Source organism: Trichechus manatus, unplaced genomic scaffold (assembly GCF_000243295.1).
Source record: "Trichechus manatus latirostris isolate Lorelei unplaced genomic scaffold, TriManLat1.0 scaffold00267, whole genome shotgun sequence".
Classification (NCBI taxonomy): Eukaryota; Metazoa; Chordata; class Mammalia; order Sirenia; family Trichechidae; genus Trichechus; species Trichechus manatus.
Window position 1 is genome coordinate 422,265 of NW_004444203.1, and position 13,442 is coordinate 435,706.

The 13,442-nt window shown below is 35.5% G+C and overlaps 1 protein-coding gene across 1 annotated transcript in view; it reads left to right on the forward strand.

Moving 5' to 3' along the window:
- VEGFC (vascular endothelial growth factor C) overlaps nt 1-13,442 on the forward strand; it is a 141,609-nt gene that overhangs the window by 126,466 nt on the left and 1,701 nt on the right. The window contains exons 5-6 of the mRNA XM_004389904.2: nt 9,651-9,757; nt 10,043-10,376. Of these exons, the coding sequence (XP_004389961.1) occupies nt 9,651-9,757; nt 10,043-10,376 (441 nt within the window). The remainder of the gene's footprint in view (nt 1-9,650; nt 9,758-10,042; nt 10,377-13,442) is intronic.

Here is a 13,442-nt window from a genome sequence, read left to right on the forward strand (position 1 = left end):
TTTATATATAAACGTAATATAGTGTAATATTTATAACTTAATCCTCACAATCAATCTATTCAGTAACATTATGCTGTATTAGAAGTTAACCGAAGGAGTCCTGATGACTCGACGGTTAAGTGTTTGGCTGCTAACGGAAAGGTTGGCCGCGCGAACCCACCCTGCGACTTTGTGGGAGTTAAAATACCTGGCGATCTGTGACGGTAAATATTACAGCCTAGGAAACCCTATGGGTCAGTTCTACTCTGTCCTGTAGGGTCGCTATGAGTCAGAATCAACTTGACAGCCCACAACAACAGCAAAAACAAAAACAAGTTAACCTAATATTTGTATAACAGCATAATACAGTAATAATAGAATACATGTTGCGTAGGGTTTTTGTGATGTTTATAAGCAGCAATCCATATCAAGTATCATCACGTTGCCTCATAAAGAGGATTTAAGTATTCCTTAAATGTTGGCTGCTGTTATTACTAACATTTTTCGAATGAAAACCCTGAGTCTTAGATATATTGGTCTCACATTAACACATTGTGTTAATATACACAGAGCTAAAGAGATAGAAAAGTGCCATCTCTGAAGCTCAGACTTTTTCTCCAATATCTTATAGCATTTTTATTATTCACACCAAAATGTCAAGTCTCAATAGCAGCGTCACCAAAATATACCAGAAATTCCAGAGGTTAAGGACAATTTATCTAGAAGTGGTTAGATTTCAATATTCATACAGAAGTTTTCATAGATTGGTACTTTTCTTTTCAACTACTTCCTCTTATTTTTTCTTCCAGTTGGACTCTGTGTATTTCCATAGCCCCTTTAGTGGAGACTTTTTTTTCTCTCACATTTACTCCCCTATCACTGAGGTGTGGCTTTGATGCGTTAACAAGACATAAGTGAAATGTTAAGACAATGTTCAGCATAGCTAAAGTGCCTTGGTTTTTTTTTTTTAAATGGATAATAAAAATAGAAGATGTGTATCATTTCAGCCTTATAAAGTGGCTATGTCAGTCTTTGGAGGACAAGTCATGTTTTAAAAGAGGAAAAGAAAGGATGAAAGAAGATGAGGAAATGGATGAATCTAACTTGAAGGCAATTTTGTGCTTTTGTTTACAGGTTTTCAGTTATTTTACAGAAATGCCTACAGTGATTATCGTAACACTCAGTCAAACATATTTGCTTGGAAAAACTTACAGTATTGGGGCTTATTAAGGAAAATTTCATCCTTGTGAGAACATGTCTGTTTTCCAAGGAAACCAAAAAAAAAAACCAAACCTGTTGCCATCAAGTCGATTCCGACTCATAGTGACCTTATAGGACAGAGTGGAACTACCCAGTAGGGTTTCCACGGAGCATCTGGTGGATTCGAACTGCCAACCTTTTGGTTAGCAGCTGTAGCTCTTAACTACTATGCCACCGGGGTTTCCATTTTCCAAGGAAGAGTGGATTTATAGCTGGTAGCATTTGCTTTGGAACTTGAGTGCCCAATGTCTTTGGACTGTTAATCTATGACAGATCCTTAGTCCCAATGCTTAGAAGTTTAAGTATCTGTTAAGTTTTCTTTTTGTCACCTTAATGTTTCATTATTTCCCTTTTAATATGAAGATAGCGTATTATTGTTTCACCAAAAATAGAGATAAACCAGAAAGTATGAGAAAAGACTTAGTAAACTACATCAGAGCAGAGGTAATATAGCTTCCAGTTAATTGGGACATAGCCTTGCACCAGTTGATCAGAAACTTTTTGTTTTCAGAAGTTTTAAAAATGCATCTTTCTTTGCCCCTAAAAATATATATTTTTTGCAAGTTCATGGTTCTTACGTCCATATGGAAGTGTTTTTAAAATTTTAATTCGTGTATGTTCCACCCTTTTTTCTACATAGCTCATTATCTAAATATTGTCTGCCACCTTCAAATGAGCACACATTTATACGCATAGGTTTACCAGTGGAACTTAGTTAAGAGATTCCAGGCCCAGAAAACATTACTTTTCTAAAAGAAAGCTAAATATGCTACATAGTGTGCCTGCCTTTGGACTGTGTGGCTTCTGCCTTCTAAAATATAATAATTGAAAGCTTGTAGCTTGCTGGTTACCTGGAGAAACAACAACCACGTGTGTATGGCTGAGAAAATCTGTCAGCACTTCCTCTGCACTGAGGTTACATTTGTATTTTTAGCCAGGGGGCTATTAGATCAAAGATTTTGTGAAGCTTAACATTAGGTTCAACCACAACACATAGATGATTATTTTTAATAAATGTCCATAATAGTGGAACAAATCAGTTTGTTGGTTTGATGTCATATCTACACTCTAATGCACTCAACACATTCTTTTTTTCTATCACTGAGGTGTGGCCTTGATGAGGTAATAAGACCAGTAGCTATTGTTGAAAGGCATTTTCAGTGTATTCCTGGTTACTTATCTTTGTCAATTCTTGATTCTAATTCTGTTAGTTCAAATTAAACTAGAGATTAAAACTGACAAGCTGATAAATGTGGTAATTACTGTGTTTCCATTGTTTCAACCTACCATTATTTCTCTTTGTAGAGCCAAGCAAATCCCAAAACAGGACACTGCAGACTTCCAGACTTACCCTACTCTGTCTCTATCTACCTCCCCTTTCTAGCTGCCTTCCAGCATGAAAACAAGGCATCTTTTCACCTGGCTAGCCAATTGGTGATCCCATAGTGTGACCCATGTTTTACACCCAAGTCTCAAACAGCGGTGAGCTTTGGGATATAGCAGATTACTGCTTTAGTTTAAAACATCATTCATAATTACAAAACAAGGAAAGACTAGATAAATAAGTCCCCTTTTTTATATTAATGCAACTATTTTATTAGCCTTTCAAATGTGAAATGTGGCAGAATTGTTAAAACCATAGAATTTTCATGATCTGTTTACCAACTCTTCCATTTATATCCTAACAAACCCCAATTTACCCCTTTTTCCTCCTGTCAGTTGCCTAGTGGAAGACGGACAAACAGTAAGATAAACAGACATAAGCACAAATTAGGGTGAAATCAATAAAAATCAATACAAGGACAGATAACTGCATGCATTTTAAAAGGTGTATTTCTGTAAAACATGTTCCTTTTTTATTTTATTTTATTATAGAGCCTTAAAATGAATGTCTATCTGATGTCTATCCCTAATACTGAAGAAGTTTCTTAATAACATTAAATATAAAGGCCACTTTTCCTTAACCACTTTCCACTCAAGATAAACTACTCTTAGGAAAAATAAAAACAAATCAAGGTCTGTGTAGTTAGTCAGATGTGTTCCCGGATCATGCATGACAAAGGATACACTGAAGAGGAACAGAAAAATTGAAAAACTTCTAGGGTAGAACTGTTGAATATATTTGCTCCTCTAGCTTCTATTTAGACAGCAATCCTGAGCAAGAAGGGTCTGGATTGATATTCTTTCATAATATAATTCTAGGTTTGAGTGATAATAATATTGGGTCAAGTTTAGATAAGATCAACAGTTGGCATTTAATAGTTATCAAAATGATTAAAGTAGTCAGGATCCCCTCATTTTTTTTAATGGTGTGCAGAGCATTGGATGTCCCACTGAAGGTTATGAAGACTATAGGGTCTCTGTGAGTCAGAATCAACTCAGTGGCAATGCGTTTGGTTTTTGTGGTACCTGCTTTCAAACATGGGTTTCACTAATAGTGGTTCTCACTCCACATTTAGCAAGACTTAGTGTGAGACAGATATTTGAGGAACACAGCTGTGGAGTGTAGGTGCCACATTGTCAGCTGCAAAAGTTTAATCTACTGGAATATTTTGAAAGTACCTCATTAGAAGAGCTGCAGATGAGAGTAATTGATCAGCAGTGTGGATCATATCCATAGAAATAATTTGCATTTTAAAAAATAAGTCTGCAAGTTGAATTTGTATTCAGTTAATACTGTCTTTCATTTTAAATTATCTATTTAAAAATTTTAAGAGAGATTTAGTAAATTAATAAGTAGTTTAATATAAATCGATGTGCAGTTAAATTTTTTTCAGTTAGAAACATATCTTATATTACAATTATTATTGTTCTTTGGAAAATAACATTATTTCTGTTCTAACTAATGCCTTACCTGTACCTGTGGCCGTCAAGTTGATTCCGACTCATAGTGACCCTATAAGACAGAGTAGAACTGCTCTATAGGGTTTTTCAAGGAATGGCTGGTGGATTCCAACGGCCGAATGCTTAACTACTGCAGCACCAGTTCTCGTAAAACAGGCTACTGCAATGCCCAAGGTACTGGAAAACCATTGCCATCGAGTTGATTCCAACTCATAGTACCAGAGTTAGTAATTATTGCCCAATATTTGTAATTTCGTCTAACAGATCGTTTTTGGAGCACATTCATCATTTAAAATTTCAAGAGAGAGAGAATTGACCAAGTAAGATTGACTTTAGTAATTAAATTTCTTGTTCTGTAAGTTGAGAAAAACCTATGTCCTTAAATTTCTGTTCACTGATTTTAGCTAGCAAGAAGCAATAGCTACCAAACTAAAAGTCAAGTGAAGTATTGAGATAATTAATGAACTAATTCTTACAAAAATATTATATCCTTCATACAATTAAAAGCAGGATTTTGTTGTGTGTTTGTGTGCATATGGGTGGGAAAGGAAAAAACAAATATTAAATTATTCACATATTGATTCTCAACATCTATCTACTTTACAAATAATTGCACAACCCTCTGTTTTACTTTACAGAACAAAATATGTCTTTGAATCATATGTTTTATAAATACAAGATACAAAAAAGCATTTATAAAAAAACTTTGTTTTCATATTTTTACACACATTAATATTCAGAACTTTAAGAGAAATTTTAATATGATGCAGATGCTTTGGGGATTAAATTTTGTAGGCGATATAAACAAATTATGCTAAACCTACTCACTATGAAATTTTTTTTTATTTTAACAACAGTATTTTTGAAATTACATCTTCCATTTTTTCACATGAGAAGCTTTAAATGCTAAGAACTTGCTACTCAGCTTTGGAGCTGGGAACTTCATTTAAGAATTATGAAAATGCATTCTGTCCAAATACATGTTTATTTAATTCAGTCGTACCTAGCAGAATTGCAAATTTCAACATTAAAATGTGTGGTATTATTAATTTGAAGTAGTTTCTTATTTTTGCCAAAGCTTCTTTAGAAACTTAAATTAAGTTTTAAGAATAATAGAAATTAAAATATTTAGTTCACTTTGAAAGAGCTATAATTAGTAATAAAAAGCATATGTTGCCCAAAACGTTTCAGGTACAATATAATTGAAAGTGTTGTTCTGAGGTTTATTTTTTTATTCAATATGAACATGCAGAAGAGAGTTAGTGTAATGTGTAACTAGATTGCATGAAATCATAATTTAATTCTGTAAAACGAGACACTGTTGTTTTGTATGAGATTTGGATAAATAGATTTCTTCATTTGTTCCTACACACAAAAGTTCATACTTGGAACTGTGCCACCAGGGCTTCTGTGTTTGTTAAGGGTTGTATAATATGCATAGATAGATAGGTAGATAGATAGATTGATAGATAGATACATAGATACTTAGATACATAGATAACAGAAACAAAAATTGCAGAAAACAACTTTATCACATACACTCTAGTAGTTTATATTTTATAACATACCATTTTATTACATTAAAAAGTGCTGCTTCAAACCCAGATAACTGATTTCAAACAGCTGGAAAAACGCTGGCTTAGGTAATGGCTGTATACTCACACTGGCAAAATGAAAACGGTCCTGCTACTGTCACCATCACAGCATTGTGCCCACCTGAGTCCAGCCTAGCAGTGTGTTACTTAAACCACATACACATCATCATCGAAGCATAGTATTGAAATGGTTTTACCATCAATTATAAGGAATGATACACAGTATAAGCAGCCAGGATTAATTGCATTAATATTATACAACTAAATATAACTGCATAATATTTGGTGGAAGAATGCTAAAGATTTGGATAAGATGTAAAAATTAAAAATAAATAATGCTGTTGTTCTGGAAAATTGATAAATACTGTTTAGATTTTATCCAGAAAAATAGTATGTTCATGATTAGCCAAGAAAATCATGACAAAAAGGTGTAATAAGTAGAGACTTGCCTTTATGGTTATCTGAAATTATTAGGAAGGCATAATGTTCTCTATATTGTTAGGTGAAAAAACAAGGTGTAGAACGGTATAAAGGAATGCTACCGTCTGTGTAACAAACTGAAAAAAAAAACAAAACATATTTTCTTTGCAAACAAAATCACTGAAGACGTAAACCAAAAACTAAGAAAGGGAACAGCACACTGGAGATATGGTTTGGAATGAACTCCTCTCAATATCCATTTTCACATAATTTTAATTCTGGTTATCCCATAAATATTTTTCATATTCAGAAAGTAAAATTCAAAAGAAAAAAGGCATATAGCACATGTGCCAAGATAAAGCAAATAAATATTTGTGTTAAGGTTGTTAGAAACCATATTTTAATGAAGTTATAAATATAAAGTCAAGGGAAAGAATTTTAAACCCCATAATGTTAAATTGGGGCATTGGTGGTTCAGTGATAGAATTCCTGGGTTTGGTTCCAGCCAGTGAACCTCATATGCAGCCACCACCTATCTGTCGGTGGAGACTTGTGTGTAACTGTGGTGCTGAACAGGTTTCAGCAGAGCTGCCAGACCAAGACAGACTAGGAAGAAAGGCCTGATGATCCCCTTCCAAAAACCATCCAGTGAAAATGCTAGATATCACAAGGGTCTGATCCCTAATCTATCATGGGGATGGTGCAGGAGCGGGTAGCATTCTGTTCCCTTGTGCTTGTTGTCACTATGAGTCAGTGCAGACTTGAGAGCAACTAACAGCAATAACACAGTATTGAATTGGATTTTGAAATATCAACATGGACTATTTGTTTTAAAAAATATGTATAAGTATCTCTTGCTGAAGGCCAGTAATCCATTACCTAAAACACTAACTGCTAGTCTATTTCTTATTGTCTTAAATGGGCAAAATTATAACGCATTTTAGGTCAACCACAAAACATAACCAATTTCTCACAGAATAACTTAAACACAGTAATGCCTGTAGAAAAGTATCAAACTATCTAGATAAGATCTAATATAATTAGAATATTGTTTTCTCATCACGAAGCAATTGATACGATTATTACCACAGTTGCTTTATATGTGGCTACATGTACTGTTTGCATGTGATAGGATAATCTCTTAGTTTATGATACAGTGTAGCAACAAACAAAAGTTGATAAAAATAAAGGTAAATTCAAGGAAATTTCCCAAATTGACTGTCACGAAGCTAAAGAAGCCATGAAGCCTGGAGTGGAGAAAGTTGAGAAGAGAGGAGGTAATTAAGATGAAAGCAGTCATTGCTGTTTGCAAACAAAGTGATGGCGTGGATGAGCTGGATGACAAGGGAACAGTTTTTAACGAACTGTCAGATTCAGAGGAACTAATAGAGATTCTCGATGTCTTGGCGTTGCTGTGTAGATTGCTAAGCAGGAATGCTTTCATAAATCATCAGGAATGGTGGTCAAGATGAAGAATTAAACATGCAGATTTTCTTATGGTTCTGTTCATAAATTTCTTCATATGTCCCTTTAAGAGATACCAGGCTGTTGTAAAAAGAAAGATGTATCATTGCATCATCACACTATCCCTCCCTGAATATTCTTAACAACAGCAAAGTCCAAGACATATGGCCTCTTGGTTTAAGCCCACTATGCTTTTGAAATGTCTATGCATGATTCTTCTGCTCTCCCAATTTGGAATGTAACCTAGCTCTCTTCCATCACATCATGTTGTTTAGAATATTATATTAAGTGTGAAGGATGTAAATATATACTTTCTGTACACCAACATCAGCTTAAAAAAATGAGGCATTTAGAGACTCGTATGTACTCTTTGAAGTTAGAATATAAAAACCAAGAGTCCCTCTACTGGATAAACATTACCTAGAGAGACATTCTGTGGGATACTTGCATTTTCTAGCCCTGCCCACTGTAAAGGTCTAGAATAATATAATTTGATGGCACTGAACACACCTAATTCCAATTGTTGTTAGGTGTCATCGAGTCGGTTCCGACTCATAGCAACCCTGTGTGCAACAGTACGAAACACTGCCCAGTCCTGCGCCATCCTCACAGTCTTGCTATGTTTGAGCTCATTGTTGCAGCCACTATGTCAATCCATCTCATCGAGGGTCTTCTTTTTTGCTGACGCTCTACTTTACCAAGCATGATGTCCTTCTCCAGGGACTGGTCCCTCCTGATAACATGTACAAAGTACATGAGACTAACTCTCTTTGTCCTCGCTTCCAAGGAGCAGTCTGGCTGTACTTCTTCCAAGACAGATTTGTTCGTTCTTCTGGAAGTCCATGGTATATTCAATATTCTTCGCCAGCACCATAATTCAAATGCATCAATTCTTCTTCCGTCTTCCTTATTCACTGCCCAGCTTTCACATGCATAAGAGGTGATTGAAAATACCGTGGCTTGGGTCAGGCACACCTTAGTCCTCAAGGACTTTAACACTTTAAAGAGGTCTTTTGCAACAGATTTGCCTAATTCGATATGTCATTTGATTTCTTGACTGCTCCTTCAATAGGCGTTGATTGTGGATCCAATGGTAGCCTCTAAATGTCATTTTCCAGCAGAAAGAATTAGGTTCCTTGAATCAAAGGTTGATTCCAAGTATGGAGGAAAAAAAAGGACAAGACAAGCTTGTGACATCTAATCATGTCGGAGAGCAAAGAAGTTGCCGGGCTGATGGGCGTATGTCATACAGGCACCAACATGAAGAGTCCCCAGTTAGCCACCAGTGGGACAACTGGAGCATCGGAGATGTTGTTGTTAGTTGCTGTCAAGTCGTTTCTGACTCGTGGTGACCCCATGTGTGTAGAGTAGAATGCCATAGGGTTTTCAAGGCTGTGACCTTTAGGAAGCAGATCACCAGGCCTGTCTTCTGAGATACCTCTGGTTGGGTTCAAACTGACAACCTTTTGGCTAGTATATGAGTGCTTAACTGTGTGGGCAATTCGTGAAATTGACTGAAGCCAATATGTTCCTAATTTTTACTAAAGGAAAAAAGAAGGAAAAGGAAAGAAAGGGAGAGAAGAAGGGAGGGAAGGAGGGAAAGTATAGAGTGGAAATTTTGCAGGTCAACTAACATTAACAGAGCCTTTATAGTTATAGGATTCTGTGCTTATTTTATTAGTCTATGCTTAGTTTTCTGCAGTGTGGTTAGAAAGTCAAAAATTGGAAGCAACTTAAATAATTACCAATAGGGGAATAATAAAATAAAAGTACACCCATTTTATGGAATATTATTCCATCACTAAAAATGATAGAGCACAACTTTAAGAACTAAGATATAAAGATGTCCAGAATGCATTGTTTAGTTGGAAAAGGGTAAATTTTAGAGTAAAATAAATGGCTTTATCCACATCTAGATATAGACCACAGCACATGGAGGCGGGGTATAGTTGGAGAGGAGATGTTCCCATTTTATTTTATATATTCCTATATTATTTCAAAGTTTGTTTAAAAATATGTATTAATTTTAGAAGCAGAGATGGTTTCTTCTATGTAACAGCTATCCTACTGCTTCCATCTCTTCTAAAGGTGTCAGACAACAAACAAAACTTGCCCTACAAATTACATCTGGAATAATCACATGTGCAGATGCCTGGCTCAGCAAGATTTTATTTTTTCCTCCAGTGCTGGAGATGGTAAGTAGAATGTTATTTTAAAGACTAAATGCCCAGGATCTATATTTTGATTAACAAATATTTATTATTAAGACCACATATATAATATCCAGATAATCATTCCTTGAAACAAGTGACTACCAAACAGGACATTTTTGACTCCATATTGGTATTATTTTGAATTTCTTTGTAAAGGAACACACTCGCTTGTGCACACGGTCCTTTAATAAGAAACATAAAAAGATGAAGTTTCATGTTTCACACCAAGTAAGGTATACTAAGAATGTTCTGGCTGTGTTTGTCTAGACTCTACAGATGAAGTTCATGGCATCTGTGGCCCCAACAAGGAGCTGGATGAAGAAACCTGTCAATGCATCTGTAAAGGAGGGCTTCGGCCGTCCAGCTGTGGGCCCCACAAGGAGCTAGACAGAAACTCATGCCAGTGTGTCTGCAAAAACAAACTTTTCCCCAGCTCCTGTAGGGCCAACAGAGAATTTGATGAAAACACATGCCAGTGTGTATGTAAAAGAACCTGCCCAAGGAATCAACCCCTGAATCCTGGAAAATGTACCTGTGAATGTACAGAAAATACACAAAAATGTTTCTTAAAAGGAAAGAAGTTTCATCATCAAACATGCAGGTAAGAAACCTTAAGCAGTAGCAATTTCTTTTACTGGGAATAGTTTTCTCAACGAAAATCTAAAATAAACCCATTGCTATCAAATTGACTCTGACTCATAGCGACCCTATAGGACAGAGTAGAACTGCCCCATAGAGTTTCCAAAGAGCAGCTGTGGATTTGAACCGCCAGCCTTTTTTGTTAACAGCCATAGCTCTTAACCATTGTGCCACCAGGGCTCCAAAATCAAAAATAGCAGTTGTTTATTAGAATGAGAGTGGCCACCTGTAAGTTCTAGAAGACCAATTCTGCTATTTTTTAACCAATGCTGAACTTCCATGAGGAGTCCCTGGGTGGCACAGATGGTTAAGCACTCAGCTGCTAACTGAAAAGTTGGAAGTTCAAGTCCAACCAACCAGAGGCACTTCAGAAGAAAGGCCTAGTGATCTACTTTTACCAGCATTCCTGAAAGATCACAGCCATTGAAACCCTATGGAGTACAGTTTTACTCTGATACACATCGGGTCACCGTGAATCGGAATTGACTTAAGAGCAATTGGAAACTTCCATGAGACTGAGTTTGCTCCCAAAAGAGCAAGACGTGAGCCTTAGGGACCAAAGCTGGTCCAAGCTCAGAATAGTCTTTAAATCCCTTGTGCCAGAGGCTAATGTAGTGGCACTCAGTCCAAGTTGGAGAACAGATGCATAGGACAGTCACCTGTGGAGACTTTCAAAATACATCCAGGCAATCCACGTCTGCTCTCACCAAAAATTATGATACTTTCACATATAATTAGGACAACTGTTCTAGGTGTTGACAATTTTTATGCAAAACTAATAACAAAGGTAGACTAGTACCATTTACTGTAGAATCATATCTAGAAATGAAAATATCTAAGAGAAGTCTTTAATTAGAAAAATAAGTCAGTACTTTTTAAAAGTTCCTCAAGACTCACTCCTTAAATCTTGATTCTTGCTCCCTTTTTCACCAAGAAAAGAATGAGACTGTTGGGCTCAAACTCTGTAAATCCCTGAATTTCTTTCTCTTTAATCCCAGAATATAAAATGGTCTACTGTTTTAAGCAAGATCTGTGCTTTTGATATTATTCTTTCATATACCCCTTGGAACATTGTTCCACCAGTCATACATTCCCTCTTTCGTACCTTTGACATCTTCAATTCTCTTTTCCCCTCAGTCTCCCCAAATATCTTCTATCTTATTAAAGTCTTACTGTGATTCTTGTCATACTTGAGCGATCACCCTATATCCGTCTCTTCAGAGTTGCTCAAAGACTAGGCATCTTGCATTTGCTTTTACCTTTCTTTCATCTCCTATTTATTCCTCAACCAACTGCAATCTAATTTATGTTCTAGAATTCTATGTTGCAGCTCTATTTAAGGTATCAGTAACCTCTTAATTTCAAAATCCGGTGGATAATTTTGTCTTATATATACAATTTTAGCAAAAGTTATGTTCTATAGAAAACATTGTATAGTATTTAATATTTCCAAATCTTTGATCTTCTTTCATCATTGATGTAATAGATGCCCAAGGTGACTATTTTTCAATCCACAGAATACATCTCATGTACTGAATACAGCTTTTTTCTGGACATTCCGTGGCCTTATCCCTTAGGAATATACTATGAAGGCTGTGCAATGGTAAAACAGTCTCTCATCACTATATTTTCCTTTTCCATGTAAAGTTTTACACTCACCTTTATTGATATGACCATTTTTGTTATGAATATAATAATGTACCCCCTGTGAGCAGTCAATGCATGTTGTTTTGATAATGCTATTTACAATTGCAGTCAGCATAGTGGGAGAGATGATATTAAAGTTGTTTTTAAAGAATGGAAATGTCAATGGCAAGGCTAGATCTCACCAGCAGATTCAGTCCAAAATCAAAGCATTAATAAAAAAAAAAAAGAAGAAACAAATCGAAAAAGGCAAGCCTGCTGTTTTCCTCAAATATCTATATTCTTGGTAATATTTTATGCAACCTGTCCTTTCTGTTAAGCTCATCTCTTCCTTGGCTGAGATGACGTTATAACTCCCTGGTTGCCCTCTTAACTTTCTGACTTCTTAATTTTAGTCACCTTCACTGGGTTCTCTTCTTCCATTCAATCTTCATATATGGCAGATAACTAAAATATTCCTATGGCTTAAAACTTACCATTTCATTTGTTTACAGTTTAGTATATTAATTAATGTCTGTCATTACATTTTTCCTCGGTAAACAGTCCATCTTTTTGATCCTCAGAAGTTTTGAGTTCTCATTTTAATTTATATTTATGATGATCTGTCCACACTAATGTTTTAACTATTGCATGTGGAGACTTTAATGAACCTAGGTATCTCATTGATTATATATTTTTTCTTCCCTTACTAGATTAAGAGTACGTTATAGGAATCTGTTTCTTCTTTAGAAAATTATGAGCAATAACTGTATTCCAATTTTACTTGCATATGCCTACTCTAATTACCAAAAGGAGACTTCACAAATGCACTGATTAAATCAGAAGGCTGTAAGATACTTGATCACATTAAACCTTCATTTTGTACATTGAGTCCTTCTAAGTAACCCTAGTATATATTGGAAAATCTGAAAGCGTTTATGTTTACATACAGACTGACCAGCCATCATATGGTTTTTACAGAGTTCCTATATTAGCTTAGTAGAAGATATTTCTATCATTGTATGTATCCTACCTAATACACATTCTTTCATAAAGGCATTCTATTTACTGCAAGTCTTTCAGTTTTCATCGAAGTGTGTAATTCCAGGTGTTGTGGTATACATAGGTATATATATATATATACACATATAAACCCTGATGGCGTAGTGGTTAAGAGCTTGGCTACTAACCAAAAAGTCGGCAGTTCGAATCCACCAGGTGCTCCTTGGAAACTCTGTAGCGTACTTCTACTCCGTCCTATGGGTCACTGTGAGTCAGAATCAAATCAATGGCAATGGGTTTGGTATTTTGGTTTACATATATATATATATATATATATACACACACACACACACACATAGAATTAAAGGAGATTATTTCTTTGAAAGGACATATATACTATTCA